The sequence below is a fragment of the Marmota monax genome, unplaced genomic scaffold (assembly GCF_021218885.2).
Source record: "Marmota monax isolate L192 unplaced genomic scaffold, Marmota_monax_Labrador192_F-V1.1 WCK01_AAM20220418_F8-fsc00004, whole genome shotgun sequence".
Lineage (NCBI taxonomy): Eukaryota > Metazoa > Chordata > Mammalia > Rodentia > Sciuridae > Marmota > Marmota monax.
In genome coordinates this window covers 9351956-9372229 of record NW_026692881.1, presented here as the reverse complement: position 1 = coordinate 9372229, position 20274 = coordinate 9351956, and the positions used below count along the sequence as shown (strand labels likewise).

Genomic DNA, 20274 nt, shown 5'->3' with positions numbered 1-20274 from the left:
AGCCAGGTTACTTAAGCGCTAAAACCTGTTTCCTTATCTACAAAGTAGAATTGATTGGAATATTATAGGAATGAGGTATTTAAAATATTTGGCACTTAGTAGCATTTAATAAGTAGTGTTGAAGGTTTTGGTGCTATAAATCAGAATGTGTTGTTTCTTTTTTTTTTTTTATTATAGATGGACACAATACCTTTTATTTATTTTTATGTTTTGCTGAGGATTGAACGCAGTGCCTCACACATGCTAGGCAAGCGCTCCACCACTGAGCCACAACCCCAGCCCATGTTTTACTTCTTTTTTTTTTTTTTTTTTGAATTTTTTTAATATTTATTTTTTAGTTCTCGGCGGACACAACATCTTTGTTGGTATGTGGTGCTGAGGATTGAACCTGGGCCGCACGCATGCCAGGCGAGCGTACTACCGCTTGAGCCACATCCCCAGGCCCATGTTTTACTTCTTGATGTTACAAAATAAATTTTAGTTGTACTTATTTGCCACTCAAGACCATTTTGTTTTGTGGGCATAGGTATTTATCCTCAGTTAACTACAAAAAAAGGTTATCACATTCTGTACTTTTTGGTTTCTCAGATTTTCATCTTGAAGTATTATTAGTTACAGTTGTTCACAAAAGATGATGTTCTAATGTAACTTGCTTAAGCTGAATCTAGAGTAGCGTTTCCCTAGTTGTGCTCCAGCTGGTATTCTACAAGATATTAACAGAGGCATCTAGGAAAAAGTGTTTCTTAGGGCTGGGGTGTGTCTCAGTGCCTACCATGTGCAAGGTCCTGGGTTTGGTCCCCAGATTGCAAAAAGAGAAAAGAAAAGAAAGACATTCTTAGATGAGGTTTTACATATTACTGGAGGCAGGCCTGGGCTAAGACCCTAAAAAAAGCTGGAGAGGTCATAACAGGCCTGTGGGGGTCATCTGGGCCATCTTGTCAACAGAGGACAGAGGCAACCATGGTCAGGCTTGCTGTGAAACATCATCAGGCCTTCCTTTGTAGCCACACGGGACCAGGCTTATAATAACTGCTCCATAAATAACTGTTGGGTGAATTTGGCTTGCCCAGAGATCTCTCTGGTCTGTGAAACATCACATCTGGCTAAGGCATCAGATATCTCCTCCTACCTTATCACAATTCCCCCACCACATCCGCACCTTGTCTTGGAGGTAGGATGCTGGAGGGGCTGGAGATTGAACAGGGGCATTCACTAATCTACATTCCCCAGCCTTTGTTATTTTTTATTTTGAGGCAGGGCCTCACTAAGTTGCTGAACTTGCTATCCCCCCCTGTTTCAGCCTCCCAAGTTGCTAGGATTATAGGCAGGAGTCACCAAGCCTGGCATTTTGACCCCCTTTTATTTTTAATATTGAGATGGGGTCCTGCTAAAATGCCCAAGCTGGCCTTGAACTTGTGATCCTCCTGTCTCAGCCTCCTGAAGTTGCTACAATTATAAGTGTGGTTCACCATACCCAGCAGCACTTCATCACAATTTGTACCCCTTTGGAAAATGATGACCTCGCTCTTCTTTCTGCCTAGGAAATGTTAGCAGTAGATGCCCCAAGGAGACATAAGGTATCCGTTCACGTTCTTGCCAGGGAAATGGATTCTTGTAAGTATTAAATATTGACTTTTTTTTTTAAGTCTGTGTTTTAGGCTCATGTTGAATCATATGGCTATCCATTGCCATAGCCATATGACTTATAGAGCATTAGAATGTAGACAGATAAGGGGAAATAGAGTCTGCTCTATGGAAGCAAAAGTAAGAGGGAAGGGGAAATGAAGCTGTGAAGGAAAAAAAAAAACAGTACCAGGTGACAGTGCCAAAGTAGCCACAGATTCACAGGAAAACACAGCTGATTGCCAGTGGGCTGACTCCAAAGAAGCTTTATGGTATCACTATGTGTGGGAAGCAAGATTCAGCAATTTACCTACTTGTCTCCTCCTCTTACTATTTGGCCATTAACCCCCCTGACCTTCTGGGTTTTACTACATCCTTCTGGATGTGTGGAGATCCATCCTGTCAAATCAAACCTGAGCACTAAGCTGCTGCTGCAGCCAAGGCTTTATGACCTCAGTAACATCATTAACCATCATTGAGGACACTCAAAAGGCAGGACAAGCAATCAATTACTTGGGAGCAGGCAGCCTGAGAGAATCTGAGATGCACATGAGTTAGACCTGATTGGATCTGGCTTGGATTTTTTTTTTTTTTTTTTCAGATTTGCTCTTGTGTGCAAGTATGAATATAGCAAAGCATTAAAACCTTTCATTTTCTTATAGGTCCTGTTGTTGGAGAGTTCCCCTGTCAAAATGATATAAATTTGTCACAAGCACCAGCCTTGCCACAAGTAAGAAACATTATGTTAGCTTGTACTGTCAGAGGACTTAGAAAGAGCTTGTTCATCAGGACACATAAGACCTAGAGGTTTCAAGTCACCAGGAGTTTGAGCTTCTACTTTAATTCCCCCTACACTGTCTGATTACTTAAGTTCTGCCCTTGTCTTCCTTTGCTTCTTGTTTGAACAGTTGTAGCACTTTGCATTGAGTCATCTCTGGCCACATGTATCCCCAGAATATTAGAGTGAGACCTCTTAGTCTTTTCCACAGTGCCTCTGTGGCAAGGACAATATGAGCAGGCCCTTGCTAGATGGGCACACCAGCTTGTGCTTCTCTGCTGAAGCCTTGGTGCCCAGCCCCTGATGAGCCAGCCTTTGTATGTCCATTTGAAAGCCAGGAGTCTGCCCGCTGGCCCAGAGTCCCACTAGTGATACTCACCATAGGTTTGCATAAACCAATCTATGACCCCTTGCCCCTACTGATCTAAAAAAAGATCAACAGATAACAATCTATGGAGTATCCCCTTATGTGGTGTACTTTCTTTCCCTGAAGAAAAATTGGTGTCCTCTTCAGTCTATTTTTAAATTAAACACACTAAAAGGAAACTTTTTTTTTCTTTGCAGCCTGAAGTGATTCAGAACATGACTGAGTTCAAGCGTGGTTTGCCGCTATTTCCCCTTGTGAAACCACATATTAACTTCATGGCTGCAAAACTCTGAAGATTCCCATTCACTGCTGGGAAAGTAAAAGAGGATGTATTCCTGAGTCTTCCAGAGCCTAGGAAAACAGTCTTGGCCACTTTAATAGTTTCTTGTTCACTATCAGAGACACAGACAAAAAGAAGTTGTCAAATGTCATTATGTAGAAATATTAAAAATCCAAAGTAATTAAATTACAGAGTCTTAGAGATGTAGAATATTTTTAAAATACATGCCCTCAAATATTTTACATTTTTCTTTTCATTACTAAGAGAAATTTCCCTTATATAACTGCTTAAAATGATGAATGATATTCCTATAGAATCTTTCTTCCCTATTCTGTAAAATAGTCACTTGTCTGAAGAAAAAGTTAGCTTTTTTGTAAAAGCCTCCTAGGTTGGCATAGAAGGCTTTAAAACATTTAAAAAGGTATTACCTTTTTAAAAATTGATCTTCAAATTTGCTTTCTACTTGATGGTTTCATGTAAATCAATGGAGAACATTACATTTGGCAGATAATGCACAAAGCAATGTCATTTTCTTTTATTAGTGAAATTGCTGGTTATATAAGGCATGGTTTTAATCTTTTTATAAAATTTGAACATGTTTTTTATTCCAACTAGCAAAACGCTGGAAAAATCTAGAATACCCTACTTATTTATAGTGCTAGAAATACAGATTTACCCTACATCAATTTTGTCCCAAACTGAATTTCTCAGGATTACTGTGGTTTGTTTTTGACTGAATTATATTGCCATTCTTGTTCATAGTTGGTTTGCAGTGTTCTGTCAGTTTTACCATTTCTCATCAACATGTTGCTGTATTTACTTAACAAGTACAAATAGAGTCAACTTCAGATTCTACTGAGTGGGTGACATGCTTTTCCAACATCAGCTATTGTTACCACCCTTAACTCTTTACTACAGTGAAATTGCAGTCAGTGTGTGAACCACAATATTTTGCCCCTTTATGAATTTAAAAGGCAGCAAATACAAAGCCACCTTTTTGGAGATATGCGTTCTTAAGTAGTGAGTTCCATAAGATTAAATCCCTCGTTGATACCAGTCTGATCTTGCCTTAAGTGTTATTTTTTTTAATATATAAATATAAACATACATACAGATGACTGGAGTGGACTTTTAAAAATATTTTTTTCATGAGATACTATTTTAGGTGAAATTGTTATTGTAGATTTAACAGCTGTTTTGAAATATTTACTATTATTAAAACTTGCTTCAAGAGAAATTGTGAATATATTTCCACATACAGGCACTAGTAATAGTAAGTGGTCCTGTTGTCCACTAACTCAGGCAAAGAATGGCATTTTCAAATGAAATGTAACCTCCCCTTATGACTTGATTTGCCAGGACTTCTTTCTGTGGAGTCATGTCTTTTCACGTCTTAGGTTTTTCCATTTTCCAAATTATCTCAATTTGGGGCAAGAATGATACTAGTCACAACCTAGGAGACTGCTTTCAAAAGCAGGGCTCCCTTTCTATTGTCAGGTCAATGTGGTGCTGTAACTGTCTTTTTATCTAACTTCAAGAGCCTCCTTGTGTGAAGCTGTCTTGGTCCATCAGAAGGTGTATGAAGTTATCACTTCCTTCTGGTCTCATGCATTTGTAGACTATGCAGCTTTTCATCAAACTACAAATATATACAAGATGAATCTAAAATTTGTCCTGAGTGTTTAAATCCAACACTGTAAAAGTAAATGAAAATCCACCTACCTTTTCTGTGGAAAATTATGTGCTATTGAGTAACTTTTAGCTCTTTAAAAAAAAAAATGAATAAAATTTACAAGTGTCATTTGTATGAGGAAAGGCACCTGAAGAGATCTGAAAGCAATTCCTTGTAGTCTTCCATGAACCTGCACTTGTTTAGTGTGCTCCAGCACTTTCTGGTTTCCAAATGGGATCTAGAGCTACTGTTGGGTCACTCAGGCATACTAATGGATTCATTTAAATGGATCCCAGCTGCAGTCCATGAGCAATAACAGACTACCCCAGATACTTCTATTTACTCCGTGTTTAGCAGATGAGATTTGTGAAACACATTAAGTTATTAGTTACTGGGGACTTGTTTTTGACTAGTTGATGTGAAAGAGCATGTGACACAGCCAGTATGATAGAGTCCTAGGGTTTTCCTGTTTACAATAAATTGGCTGAATTAAAACTCTGGAGTTTGCATTTGTATTATTTCTACAAGTTTTAGTGAACTAAATCCTAAACCAATCCTCAGCCTATCTTTCAACATCCCAATTTGACAAGATTCCTTGCTTTCATTATTCCTAATGTGGAAAGCAGTTAATTCATATATAAAGTATATCTGGGAAACAATGATTTGCTGAAATAAATGACTCAATTTCCCACTCTCTTTTTTTCCCAGAATATTAATCAACTACTATGTGTCAAGTTAAGGTTAATGTTCATTTTAGACATAAAGGAACAAGAAAGAAAATTCTTTGCCCTCATGGAGTTTACACTGTAGTGGGGATAGCAAATATAAAAGCAGACAGTCATGGACATAAAGAAAGTGGGCTGAGAAGATGTGGCATGAGCTTGGGTGGCAGGAAGGGCTTCTCTCTGTTGTGAAATGACAGGAAGGAGCCAGCAGCAAACTGGGGGAAAGCATCCAGGTAGATCTTCCTTTTTTCCCCTGTCTCCCTTTACTTCTCGGCTTGATCCAAAATGTCTCAAAGGAAGCCAAGTCCAGAAGAGAAAGCTCTAGCCTTTATTATCAGGGCTTCCAGGGCCTGGGTAGACCGGCAGAGGAGATTGCCATGGAAGGATCTAGATGGCCCCTTCCCTCCTGGGCATGGTGTGGGGTTTCCTCTGGCCAGGGGCAGAGGTCTGACTGACATGTCTTTTGGGAAACCTAGCCCCAGGACTATCTCTCTCACTCAAGTGTCCCTAAAGTCCCAGGCCAGCCAGAAGCCAGGGCTGAGCCAATAGGGTGCGTGGGGATGCCCAATCCTCAGGTCACCTGGCACCCAGGAGCACTGGCTTAAAGGTGGGGCCTCTTGAGCATCCTTTTTTTTTTTGAAGGGTTTTTGTTTGTTTAATACATCGGAAAAGAATGCATATACAAAGAATTGAGACAGAAAAAAGCATTGGTTCAACACTAATGAATCTACAAGTTTTAGGATTTGGGGAAAGTGGAAAAAGATTAAACATTTTTAAAAACTGGAAACTGCAACCAAATAAGCTGAAAAAAATAATCCCTATTAACACTTATGAAGACTCTCCACAAGACTCTCCCCATGATTTTCATTAAAGAATATCACTGGGCTAGGGGGGCCTCATATGCAAAACAGAAATAAGGGGATTCCCAACTGGTCAGTCCCCTTGTAGGTAAACGTTCTCCCACCCCATCCACCACCAGCTTCTTCATGAAGCAGGCCCACATCCTCAAACCTGAAAGGATGCCAGTCATCCTGCAGGCATCTGTCTTCTAGCACCACCCCTCATAGTTGTTCTGTGTGCCAGGTCTTCAACTGGGTTCTAGGACCACCACACAGTGAGTTGCAAATCTATGCTAAGTATACAAAACAATGACGGGAAAAAAATTGTTTTTTAATTACAAACTAAATTCATTTGGTGTATTTCAAAAGGTGCAATACTATTCTTCATTTATCAATGAAAGAAGTTAGAAATGAACCCCCCCCCAAAAAAAAAAAAAAAAAACGGCAAACAAATTTCCTTCAAAGTCACAGTCACATATAGGAGTGCGTCTTAGAAAAGAGGAGGGCAAGACAGCTGCCACCCATTTTCATGAATTTCATCAAATACTGGATCTACTCAAGGGTGGAGAGAAAAGGCAACTTTCAAAAAGGAGTATGTTATTAAATGAGGCATTTACTATACTCCTTCCTAAGAGCACCAGGTGGGGAACACATTTTTCTAAACTAGATCTAGGAAGTGGAATGTGGAATCCATTTGTCCTCCTCTCCTAATGGCTGTCCATCAGTTAATTTTTTTAAAAAAGACTAAAAAATAAACCCCACACACACTCCCCCTACACCAAAAAAGGCTGTGGGGGGTGCAAAAGTGTCCCAGATTACTCATTACTCTCCAGGTTGGAACCAGGGAATGGCTTCAACAAATTAGTCATCACAAGAGTCATCAAAGCATGCCTTGCTTTTAAACCAAAAAAAAAAAAAGTGTTTTTTTTTTTCTTTTTAAACAACAAAAACTAGTACTGATCACTTTCTGACAATTACTCAAAGTTAACTAGTATGGTGAGTGGGGAAGCATACCTATGGGCCTTGTCTCATGAGTGCATGTTTGTAGTTGCAGGGCATTTGTCATTATTGCAGAAACAAATTTTAATTTTTAATCTTTAGTTTGATTTAAACATTGCTTTTAGTATGATGCCAACACCAACTGTGCAGAAAGGGCTCTGAAGAGATGTTCATAGCAGCACACACCTGCGGCTCTTCTTTGGTTCTGGAGGCTCCAGGGCAGCTAATATTGCTTCATCGAACACATTCTTTAGGCCTTTCTGTGTGAGTGCAGAACACTTCACATACTTGACAGCCTTCAGATCACGGGCCAGCTTTTCAGCAGTCTCTGGAGTGATAGGCTTCTGTTTGTTCTTGGCAAATTTCTCAATAGTAGATGGGTCATCTCTGAGATCAATTTGGGTCCCGACAAGCAAGAAAGGAGTCTTTGAACAGTGGTGAGTTATCTCAGGCACCCACTTTTCTTTCACATTTTCAAATGAGGACAGAGAAACCACTTAAAAACAGACTAGAAATACATCTGTTTGTGGATAACTCAGCAGTCGTAATCTGTCATAATCCTCTTGCCCTACAGTATCAAAAAGTCCAAGAGTATATGGCTCTCCACCAATCATAACTGTGACTGCATAGTTGTCAAAAACAGTTGGTACATACTCAGATGGAAATTTGTTCATTGTGTAGGATATCAGGAGGCGTGTTTTATCAACAGCACTATTGCCCACAACAACGCATTTAATTGTCTGCATTGTGGAAATAGTTTTGTATCCACTTTAAATATTTCAAATTTGATGACCTCAGTTTCTCCACGAGGGTGTTCCATCCTTTCTGATTTGTAGGCCAGGTCATCAAGCATAACAAGGGTGGACCTGGTTCTCAGGATTACAGAGATTGTGATATCACCAAAGAGAGGCTGACCCCCATCCCAGCCCGTTGGAGGAAACATTAGGAAGACATGAGGATGGACCTCATAGGAGAGGAGGAAGAGAACAGAGGGGGACCTTGTGTACAATAAGATGCCCAGGTCAGGTGGGGGTACCAGGAGGTGCCAGGGTCACTTCTTGGCACAGTTTGCTGGGTCCAGGGCAGCAATGTTATCAGCAGCTGTGATCAGGTAGATAATGCTGATTAGGGACTTGACCAAGGCGAATGGGGCAGTGACCCAGAGGCCCATTCAGAAAAGCCCCACAGAGCTGGAGCCAACTCATGGTCCTTCAGAGAAATTGAATAGGTACAGGAGGCAGTAAAAGAGCTTATTTGCAGCACAGAGGATGAACAGAGCAGGCCTGGAAATATATAGATCCAAAGCACTGGATTCCCTAACAGGTCCATCATCTTGTGACTCTCACTGCCTCCGATCACAGAATTGTAGTGGTGCATCCAGTGACTGGCCACCTCCAAACTCATGCTGAGATGGAAGAAAAGGGTAGCTCAAGGGTATAGCAGGGGGCTGGGGATGTGGCTCAAGCGGTAGCGCGCTCGCCTGGCATGCGTGCGGCCCGGGTTCGATCCTCAGCACCATATACAAACAAAGATGTTGTGTCCGCCAAAAACTAAAAAATAAAATATTAAAAAAAAAAAAAAGGTATAGCAGGGTCAGGTTGACCAACAGACACATGGTGGAGCAGCATGTCCAACATGGCCCCAAACCAGGTTCCTTGATAAAGGGCTCTAGCAGCGAGTCCATCAAAAGTGTCCAGAATGCATTCTGCTGTCAGTATAATTAGAACAACAACAACAAAAGCTTCCAGAAGTCTGCTGAGCAGGTAGAAGGAGGAGACTGAGCAGGCAGGAGGGCATGACTTTTAGAAAGTAGTGATGGCGAAGGCAATCCGGACATTATAGATAAGGTTAGGCACCAAAAGAAGGTGTTTTCGCTTGGCATCATAGTGGTCCCTTTGCTGTACTGGGCCCACTTGGGAGGTGCCAACACTGTCCCAGCTATGTCTTAAGCCGTTCCTTGCTCAGAAGGAACCAGTTAGAGAATTTCAGACAGCTTCACTCTTCAGTCTGGCACCATGGCCATGCCCCTGGTGCCCAGCCCCAGATATTAAAGCTCGCAGCTGGCAGGAACATGGGCCAACCAGATGTGCTCTGGGCACATGGGCCATGCTCAACACACCCTTCTGTTGGGCAGCATCTCACCTCCTCCCTCCCTGCAGGTTCACCCCACCCAGCAGCGATCCCTGCTGCTCTAGCTGTGCTCTGCTTCCAGATTGGAGACGAACCAATTTCACACTCCTAGAAATAGATCACTTTTGTAAAATAGAAACGTCCTTATTTCAGGGCTGGGGATATGGCTCAAGCCGTAGCGTGCCCGCCTGGCATGTGTGCGGACCAGGTTCGATCCTCAGCACCACATGCAAACAAAGATATTGTGTCCGCCGAAAACTAAAAAATAAATATTAAAAAAAAAATTCTCTCTCTCTCTCTCTCTCTTAAAAAAAAAAAAAGAAAGAAACATCCATATTTCAGATTGTAAGTATTGTCACTAACCTGAACCCCAGAAAGGTGTATCTCCTGGCCTTGAAAGGGAAGAAAATAATAAAATCTCTCTCCTTTACGGTTAATCTTTACATCTTCTTGCCACATCTCCAGCTGCAGGTTAGGCAGATGTCCAGTCTCTGGTCTCTGACCCCATCAGTATAATCTTTCTACTCATGCTGGCCATCTGGCTCCGTTCCTCTGTTTTCAGCCTAGGACATTTGTTCAGCCCACACAGACAGCATTGTGCTTAGGGATGGATGATACGGAGGTCAGGAGCAACCCCAAGTTATGATTTAGGGCTGCTTTCCTCTCTCTCTCACCATAAGATTCCTTTATAGTTTTCAGCACCTTTTTTTTTTTTTATTCAAACCTCCATTCAGATCTTTAGACTACAGGTCTTATTGATCCATGTGATTTCCTATAATTATAGCTTCCAAGTCCATTGATTTACTCGTGAAACAAGAAGGGCAGTTTTTTTTTTTTTTTTAGTATCTTACAAATTTTAATTTCTAAACAAGTAAATATCGATTTCCATAAACCCTGAAGCCTAAAACTACCGGACTCCTTTCTTATTATTAAAGTGGAAAATGTCCTGCAGGCCAAAGTCATGCCCAGCTATGACTTAAGCCATTTCTTGCTCAGAAGGAATCAGAGAATTTCAAACATCACCTATACAAGGTCCTGGCTGTAGCTGATTTTTTGTTCATAAGCTCAGGGGGAGCTCTTTGTGGGTTACCTGTTGGACTCATGCATAGCTGCCTCGTTTGCTGGTTCTGGTTTTGGTCTTTTGATATTATTGGGGTTTTGTTTGTTTTGGGGTTGTTGGGTTTTGTTGTTTGATTTTAGTTTTTGTTTTTGTTTCCAGAGACTGAACCCAGGGGTACTTAACAATTGAGCCACATCTTCAGTTCTTTTTATTTTTTGAGATAGGGTCTCACTGAGTTGCTTAGGGCCTCATTAAATTGGCTTTGAACTTGTGATCTTCCTGTCTTGGCTCCCAAGTAGCAGAAATTATAGGCAAGCATCACCACACCTGGATGTTTTGTTTTGTTAACTTTTTTTAGTTGTAGATGGACAAAATATCTTTATTTTTATTAATTTATTTATTTTATGTGGTGCCAAGGATTGAACCCAGAACCTCACGCATGCAAGGCAAGCACTCTACCACTGAAGTACATACAACCTGAGCCCTATTTTGGTTTTCAAATTTGATTTTTTGTTTTGTTTTGTTTGAGCTAGCATCCTTAGTACTGCTGCTTAGGATCTGAGTGGTAAGGTTATGATAGGGCCTCTCAGTCAGTTCTTCCTAAAAGGACACCCTCATGGACCATTATAGGGTCCTGAAAGATATCAGGCAGGGCAACTTTGTCCAGGTGAAATTGGCCTACCATCTCCTCACAGAAACTTAGATGGCTGTGAAAATTCTGCCCAAAATAAAGCAGAACTTCCCTTGCATTATATTCAAACTGGTTATAATGGAGACCTTAGAATACCCAAATGTGATTCAGCTGTTTCAAGTTATTGAAACCACTGAAAATATCTACTTGTGTGATGGAGATGCAGGTGGATGACATCTGCAGCACTACATCCTGGAGGCTGGTAGCATGCAGGAAGAGGAACTCAGAGAGTGGGGAGAGATTATACGTGCCATGAGTTGCTGCCACAAGAAAGGCATCGTGCACAGCAATCTGAAGCTGGAGAGCATCCTCATGGATGCCAGAGGAGACATCAGACTATTGACTTCAGCCTGGGCAGAAGCTGGACAGGATCTGAGGAACTCTCTGGTACTGTGCCCCAGAAATCTTCCCAGGGGTAAGAATATAACAGCCCTGCAGTGGACATCTGGAGCCTGTGTGTTATTCTGTACATCATGGTCACAGGTTGTCACCCATTTAACAGGACTACTTTATCTCAGCTGAAGGAGCAAGTCCTGCCCACAAGGTACAACATTTCCTCTCAAGTTTCCACTAATGTGAAATGCCTCATCAAATAGTAGCCGTGGACCCGACGCAGAGGCATATACTAGACCAAAACATGGGCCACCTGCCAAGCCAGGGTGAGGAATTCTAGTGAGTCAGTCTAGGGAGCCACTCCCCAACCACCTGGACCCCACCATAATGATTATCATGTTTGACATGGGTTACAACCCATTCAATACCTGGGCATTTTTGGGAAATAGAAAATGTGATGAGGTAATAGCTATCTACCTGATACTCTAGCACCAGACAACCCAGAGGATAGGCTGGGTTCAGTTAAGCCTGGCATCCACAGGTTTGACCTTGCTCACACCCCACAGATCCTTACACTTTCCCTCTCTACCCAAAGAGGGGTGCTAGTAAGCCTGCCCTTCTCACCTACCCTTCTTTTACTTTGAGCATCAGCTGCCTGAGGAGACCAAGCAGTCAGGGCATAAGGGAAGCAGAAAAGCCAACCTGCCTGCCATTGCTTTCTGTAGATCCACATGCGTGGACCCATACTCACAGCATAGCCCCCCGCCTCCAGCATGTCCTTCTGCCCTCAACATCTAACTCCTTGACTCTCTTCACCTGGCAACCCCATGCTGGGCCCTCAGCCTTTACCCATGACAGCAGCAAGAACTGAAAGGGGGTGACTAGGAGGATTGCCACCTGCATTCAACGAATATGTTTCTGTGTGCCATTTTGCTCTGGGCCAGCCTGAAAGATAGGCAGGCCCAAGATTCAGGAAAAAAAAAAAATTGGCTCCAATGAAAGTGAACAGCTAAAGACAGAGGGGAAAAAAACAAAAGACAGTCAGAGAACCAGGAGCTCTGTGAATCCTGACATTATGGTGTGGGTGTTGGCCAGGAGCAGACTCAAACAGCTGCAGGAAGGTAGTAAGCAAACTGCCTCGGGCTTCTCCACATGGATTCCAGTAGGGAGGACAAGAGCCACAGGGAGACCCTGGTGGGTTGGGGGAGCATTTGCCCCAATCAGGCAGTTGCTTTTCCATTCACATATAACTTCACCTTTTCACATGCACCATCTTAATTGACCCTCCCAACCTTTGCCTATTTTGGACAGCAGAGGACCAGATCTCACAGTCTGTGCTTCTTTCCCCCCACCCACTGTTGTTTCCACTCTTCTAGGCTTAATTATCACCACTGCCTGCAGGATCGTCCAGTGTGTTGGGATTAATCCAGATCCACACATCCTAGCCTGCTAAGACCTTAAATCCAGTGAAGCTCTCCTTCCTATTGCCCCTGGAGTAATAGAGAGCACCTGGGATCTTTCTAGAAATTTGGAAGAAGCTGGGCATGGTGGTACACACCTGGAATCCCAGCAACTCAGAGAACTCAGGAGAATTGCAAGTTCAAGGCCAGACTCAGAAATTTAGCAAGACAGTAAGCAATTTGATGAGACCCTGTCTGAAAATAAAAAATAAAAAGAGCTGGGAATGTGGCTCAGTGGTTAAATGCCCCTGGGTTCAATCCTTGTGTTATGGTTTGGATATTCAGATATATGGTTTGGATATCAGGTATGTAGCCATTACCTCACCACCCAAATGGTTGAGCTGATCATCAATGGCCGATTATATAATCCATCATACACATATAATGAAGCCTCTGTAAAACCCCAAAGGACAGGCTTCCGAGAGCTTCTGGATAGCTGAACACATGAGGTGCTGAGAGGATGGCATACCCAAAGAGGGCATGGAAACTCTGTGCCCCTTCCCCACCCCCACTATACTTAGCCCTGAGCTGTTCATCTGTATCCTTTGTAATATCCTTCATAATAAGCGAGTAAATGTAACTGTTTCCCTGAGTTCTGTGAGCCATCACAGCAAATTAAACGCAAGAGGGGTGCAGTTTATAGCCTGTTGGTCAGAAGTACAGGTGGTAACCTACTACTTGTGATTGGCATCTGAATTGAGTGGGGGGCAGACTTGTGGGACTGAGCCCTTAATTTGTAGGATCTGATGCTTGAGAATTGAATTGCACCCAGCTGGTGTTCACTGCAGAATTTCTTGGAGTGTGTGGGGAAACCCATACACATTTGATGTCAGAGTTCTTTGTTGAGTGTGAGCTAAAACAACTTTTTTCATCCAAAGCCCCTATAATAAAGGACAAATTAACAAAAGAAAAGCATACAAACTTATTTTGTATAAGCTTCATACAACATAAGAGCCTTTATAAGGAAATAAAGACCCAAGGAAACGGGTGAATCCATTTTTTTTTTGTACTAGAGATTGAACCCCAAGATGTTCCACCACTGAGCAGCTATATCCCCAGATCTTTTTATTTTTTATTTTGAGACAGGGTCTCACTAAGTTGCTGAGGCTCTCATTAAGGTGCTAAGGCTGTTCTCAAATTTATAATCTTCCTGCCTCAGCCTCCCAAGTTGCTGGGATTATAAACGTGTGCCACAGTAGCCAGAAAATCCATGTTTTGGGTTTTTGTTTGTTTTGGTGTGTGTGTTAGATTTAATGAAGCAGGTGTGTCACGGGGAGAAGAGATGTCTCTGGAGAAGAGTCTGAGGAGTTCCCAGAGGGAAGGAGGAATTCAGGACCACTGGGCTTCTTGGCATGACAGAAAAGAATTTCAGCAAGACCCAGAAAAAGGCATCGACAGAGGTTTATTTGGGAAGCAGATACATATTCAAGCGAGAATGCAGGGTATCTTGAGAGTGAGAAGCCCTGCCTTGGGTTAGGGTCCAGGATTTACAGAAGGGCAGTAGTTAGGGGCTGGACTGGAGGTGGAGCCAGGTAGAGCCACACAATTTTCACCAGTTTTTCCTGCACTCCTATATTTTCTTCATTCACAAGGGTGTAGGCCCAGAGATTTTGCTAGAGATTTACAACTTGTCTTTCTGCATCTTGATGGCTCTTGGGTGTTTTCTTTGAGAATCTATATTTTATATCCCTTTATTATTCTCCACCCCCAGACTTAGATCCCTTTTTCTTAAGGGGTGCAGAAGGGCGTAGTTCCGTCTTCTGTATCTGCTTCAGGCTGATATGGGTCGTCGTCCCTACCTACCCAGGGGTCTCAAGTTTTCCTGCCTGATTTACTGTGTGTAGTCTCAGTTGTTGAAATGGGTTCAAATCCTTGCTTTGTCATCGTCTTAACATGTATTTGCTGTAATCTGGAAGACACAAACTTTATTAGGAGATTAAAAAGACAAGGGCCGAATAATAGGAGCAGAAATATAGTTACCAGGGGTCCCAATAGTGGGAATAACCAAGTGAAGTTAGGTAAGTAAGAGCTAATAGTTTCCCATATATCCTTAGTATTACCTGGATAAACATTTTTAAGCCAAACAGCTTTTTGTAAAATTTTTTCAGCACTAGTTTCTATTTGTCCTGACACATTGACATAAAAACAACAAGAGGTATTTGCCAGAGCACAAACTCCACCTTCCTGGGCCAGCAAATAATCCAGAGCCAGCCTGTTTTCTATCACCATTTGTGCTAGTGAATCCAGAGATTTTGCCAGCAGTTTAAAATCCTGTCCGGTTTCTATGGCAATGTCCCCCATGGTTGCTGCAATGTTTTTGGCAGTTACTGCATTATAAGTTATTCCTCCTGCTAATCCAATAAGAGATCCAATTAGGGTTACTACCCCAGCTATAACTAGGCCTGGACCTCTTTTGGTCCTGTGCCTGTGTAATGTAGAAACGGTGCCTTGAGGGTCATTGGTGAAAACTTGTATTTTATCTGCTGGAGAGACGACATACCCTATTCCCCATGTCCCAGTCATCTCTTTCCAATCTATACATTGTACAGCATATCCTTCATATGTCCCTAAATGACTTTGTGTTTGCGTCATGAAGAACATGCCTCTGGGTAAACACAGAAGTCCAGGCTCAAGACTAGCATCTATCTTATCTTTAGGAATCAGAGAAGGGTCACTAGTCCATTCGCTTAAGGGCGACAGATGAGTGTTTTTAAGGAGGCCAAGGAGGCCTCTTCTGGCGATTGACTGGTGTAGACTGTCAACCCACTGTTTCCAGTGGTCATGAATCTTCCACGTGTTCTCACAGCCAAGAGTGGGAGGGACACAGGTACAGTTGGAAAAACCTGTAGCATTGTATAATGATGGTTTTGAGGAATGGTGGGGCAATTTGACCGAATAACACCCAGTCTTGTTACAACAGGAATCTATGGTTTTATCACAAGAGAAGAAGGCCTTAGACGGTTTCTTAAATATGTGAATGGACTTTGATTTTGAAAACCCACACCTGGGATTTCTAGAGTGGCTAAAATTAGATCCAGCTATATTAGTCCACCAGGTCAAGGTGGAGGGTTGAAAAGTCCATGTTGGGGTCTTTGTGGGAATGGCAATTTTAATCGTCGGGTTTGGATAGGTGGCATTAGCTCGGTAAGGTAGATTATGAATTATATCAGTCTCATTTGCCCAAATACCTTCTAATATTGGCTTGGATTTCCCCCCCTGGGTGAGTTGGCGATGGCAAATCCAACATTCAGAAGTGAGGTTATTACCTTTTAGCACATCTTGAGTTAACATATAAAGAAAATTATTTTGCCAGTGTTGAGCCAGGAAAGGAGACATGAACATGGAGATGAGCAGTAAGGTTAGCCACATGGTAATTACCCTTGGCATATGCACTTCTCTGTAGTAGCCCGAGGGTCATGCAAAGGAGGATATGACAGAGCAAGAGCAAAAGGAACGAGATTAACTTAACTTAAACAGGTTTCTTATTTCTTTTGAACAGAATCCATAGATCTTCTAGGTGGCTCACATGAATAGGAGTCCTTTTTTTTTTTTTTCCGTCTGTGAGGTGATGCGTGGTCCTGCAAAACCTCAAGAAGGACAGAATTAATTCTTGATAAACAGGTCCATGATGTTTGGTCCTTTAGTTTGACAGCTGTCAGGGTGCTCAGGAGGACTTTGAAAGGACCCTTCCATTTTGGAAGGAGCTGATCTAAAGGTGAGTCCCTTTTCTAGGTCTTGAGTTGGACTTTGTCACCAGGTAAAACTTTTGATTTACAGGTTGAATCACCAGGAGCCAGGAGAATCTTGCTGGCATATTCTAATAAGGCCTTTAGTACTTGGCTCAAATTAATTACAATATTTAATAATTTCTTGCATTCTAGGGATCTGAGGTCTGGAAAGGTCTTCTGTAAAGCATTTCATAAGAGCTCATTTCACAAGAGAGTTTTTTTAGGAGCAATCCTGATTCTTGACAGAGCAATAAGTAGTAAATGTAACCAGGGCTCTGAAGTCTCTTGGCATAGTTTTGCCAAGGTGGTTCTGATATGTAGATTAGCTCTCTCTACTTTTCCTCCTGATTGAGGGTGCCTAAGGTGTGAAGATAGTGATTTCCAAAGCTCATGAGACCTCCTGGGTTACCTTTGAGACAAAGAAAGGTCTGTTGTCACTTTGAAGTGACCTAGAAATACAAAGGTAAGAATAATTTCTTTTAATAAGGCTTTAATGACTTCTTGGGACTTTTCAATTGGGTTGGGTACACTTCTATCCACCCAGAAAATGTGTCAGCAAAAACAAAGATATTGGGGCTGGAACTGTGGTTCAGCGGTAGACAGCGCTTGCCTAGTATGTGTGAGGTCCTGGGTTCAATCCTCAGTACCACTTAAAAATAAATAAACTAAAGGTAGCTAAAAAAAAAAGTTTTTTAAAAAAGATATTTATATTCTTGATATGGGGACATTTGGGTGAAGTCTGATTGCGATCTTTCCCAGGGAAAGTGTCCCACTGTTGTATTGAGTTAGTAAAAGGCAGTGGCTTGGTTCCCTCCCTTGGCTTATTATGAAGGCAGCGGGGGCAAGCTCTTGTGACCTCTTGTATGGTAGTCTCGAGGCCTTTTCCTCTGAAGGCACGGATAACCAAGGTGCTCAGTGCCTCTGTCCTCAAATGACTGAACCATGGATTCCTTTGATAATATTCCATTGTTCAGCCTTGGTAATCAAACTTTATAATCTCTTTCTCTAGCTCGCCATGCATTTTCTGCTAGTTTACATCCCCTCTGACTTGCCCATTCCCTTTTGGTTTCTGTGTACCATAGGCTAGTCTTTAAATTTGCGGGTAGAGGAATTAAAGCCATTTCTGAAACATTTGAAAGGGCTGCTCATCTCGCACTTGGATCTGTGGGTGCATTTCCCTGGTCTACAGGGGAATTGCCTTTTCAATGTCTTTTGCAGTGCATGACTGCTTCTTGGGTAGGTAACCTCACGGCTTCCAAAAGAGAGAGGATTTCAGATCCATGTTTGATCAGGGAATTTTTTTTCCTGTTAAAGTCCCTTTCCTGCTGGGCGCAGTGGCTCATGCCTGTAATCCCAGTGATTTGGGAGGCTGAGGCAGGAGGATTGCGAGTTCAAAACCAGCCTCAGCAAAAGGAAGGTGCTAAGCAATTCAGTGAGACCCTGTCTCTAAATAAAATACAAAATAGGGCTGGGGATGTAGCTCAGTGGTTGAGTGCCCCTGAGTTCAATCCCTAGTATCAAAAAAAAATTTTAAAAAGTCCCCTTTCTTTCCAGAAAGTTCCCCTTTCTTCAGCATGAGAATATGAAGAATTCAGAAAGTATATCTAGAATTCATATTTATATATGGATATGAATTTTGTTTATCATTTCCCAATTGTAAAACTCAGGTGGGGGTCATTATTTCAACCTTTCTCAGCTGAGGTGTTTGGAGTGCAGCTTTGCTTCTGCAGTCCCCTGGAGGTTAACAGCTGTGTAGCCTGCTTTTCAAGTCCCCTTGCTCATGTAGCTGCTTCCATCTGTGAACAGTTCTTTAAGGTAGATCGACTCTACAGCTTCCACACAAGAGTGAGGCAAATTGCCAGGTGTGGTGGTGCACACCTGTAATCCCAGTGACTCAGGAGGCTGAGGCAGGAGGCTTGCAGGTTCTAAACAACCTCAGCAACTTAGTGAAGACCTAAGCAACTTGTGAGATCCTGTCCCAAGTGCTGGGGATGTGATTCAGTGGAAGGCACCCCTGGGTTCAGTCCCCAGCAAAAAAAAAAAAAAAAGAGTGAAGCAAATTGTCCCCTTCTCCTGGAGTGGACAGGAGAGTTGCTAAATTTAGAGTTTGGCAGACCTTGAGAGTAATCTCTAGGGATTCTAATAGGAGGGCTGGATTTTTAGATAACCATTCTCCAGTGATTTTTATGTAACTGTCCTCCAGTGAGTCACTGATATCCCTAATGTCAAGAACACTCTGAACCTGTTGGAGGGTCAGGACCTCTAGTGCGTATCCTATGGTTAATTGTTAGCTTCTTTTACCAGGAGTGCAGTAGTGGCCACATCTCACAGGCATCCAGGCCATCTGTGTGACACTGAATCCGGCTATTTAGAAAAGTAAGCCACAGGTCATGGGATGTACCCCATTCTTTGAATAATGACTCTCAGTACCACACCCTGTCGTTCTGCCATCATAGGGTAAATGGTTTATCAGGATCAGGAGTTCTCAGGGCAGGGGTGGGCAACAGCAACCCAGAGTTTTTGAATAGCCATCCAGTCTCAGGGCTCATGCTCAGGCCCTTTCGAGGCTTTGTAGGGTGGCTTAGCTATAAGCCCACAGCTGGGAATCTAAATTCTGCAAAACTTAGCCATGCCTAGGAAAGGTCCTAAGTTGCTCTTTTGTCTGCAGTGTTCCTATCTTTAAAAAGGCTTTTTTTTTTTTCGGGGCTGGGATTGTGGCTTAGTGGTAGAGTGCTCACCTCACACGTGTGAGACCCTGGGTTTGATCCTCAGCACCACATAAAAATAAATAAGTAAAATAAAGGTGTTGTGTTCAACTACAACTAAAAAAGGAAGGAAGGAAGGAAGGAAGGAAGGAAGGAAGGAAGGAAGGAAGGAAGGAAGGAAGGAAGGAAGGAAGGCTTCTTTCTCTCAGGGGTGAGAGTTTGTTCCCTTGGATTTAGGATGTGGCCTAAACATTTTACCCTTTGTTAGGAGGCACTCAATAGCCTTTTGTGGAGACACTCAATATCCAGCAACTCCCTGGAAGTTAAGTGTTGTTATCAGAGTCTTGTTTATTAGGACTGCAGATAAGGAGATCATCTACATACTGGAGCAGAGTCCCTGTTTCAAGAGTTGAAGATTCTAATTCCTTTGCTAACACATTTCCAAACAAGTGGGAGCTATCTCTAAACCCTTAGGGAGCAGTGCCCAGGTATATTGGGCAGTTGCCAAGGTATCCAAAGCAGACAGGTATTGAGACTCAGGATGTAATGGGATGCAGAAGAAAGCATCTTTAAGATCAAAAACAGTGAATCAGCCGGACACAGTTGTGCGCCTGTAATCCCAGCAGCTCGGAGGCTGAGGCAAGAGGATCATGAGTTCAAAGCCAGCCTCAGCAATGGCGAGGCTCTAAGCAACTCAGTGAGACCCTGTCTCTAAATAAAATACAAAATAGGACTGGGGATGTGGCTCAGTGGTTGAGTGTCCCTGAGTTCAATCCCCAGTACCAAAAAACAAACAAACAAAAACCAATGAACCAAGCAGATGTGCTAGGTTCTGAGGCAAAAATAATATGTGGATTAGGAATTACAGCATGGATTGAACTACA

The 20274-nt window shown here is 42.4% G+C and overlaps 1 protein-coding gene and 2 pseudogenes across 4 annotated transcripts in view; 1 reads left to right on the top strand and 2 right to left on the bottom strand.

The window, feature by feature from the left end:
* Positions 1-5414, top strand: part of Ide (insulin degrading enzyme) — a 93969-nt gene extending 88555 nt beyond the window's left edge. For all 4 annotated transcript variants that reach the window (XM_046450296.2, XM_046450297.2, XM_058581088.1 and 1 more), the window contains 3 exons: positions 1542-1614; positions 2286-2353; positions 2966-5414. In XM_046450296.2, the coding sequence (XP_046306252.1) occupies positions 1542-1614; positions 2286-2353; positions 2966-3061 (237 nt within the window). In that variant the 3' untranslated portion in view covers positions 3062-5414. The remainder of the gene's footprint in view (positions 1-1541; positions 1615-2285; positions 2354-2965) is intronic.
* A 1922-nt stretch (positions 5415-7336) lies between these two features.
* LOC124096500 (cell division control protein 42 homolog) lies at positions 7337-8062 on the bottom strand (annotated as a pseudogene).
* A 272-nt stretch (positions 8063-8334) lies between these two features.
* LOC124096340 (CDP-diacylglycerol--inositol 3-phosphatidyltransferase-like) lies at positions 8335-15258 on the bottom strand (annotated as a pseudogene).
* Positions 15259-20274: the final 5016 nt, after the last annotated feature.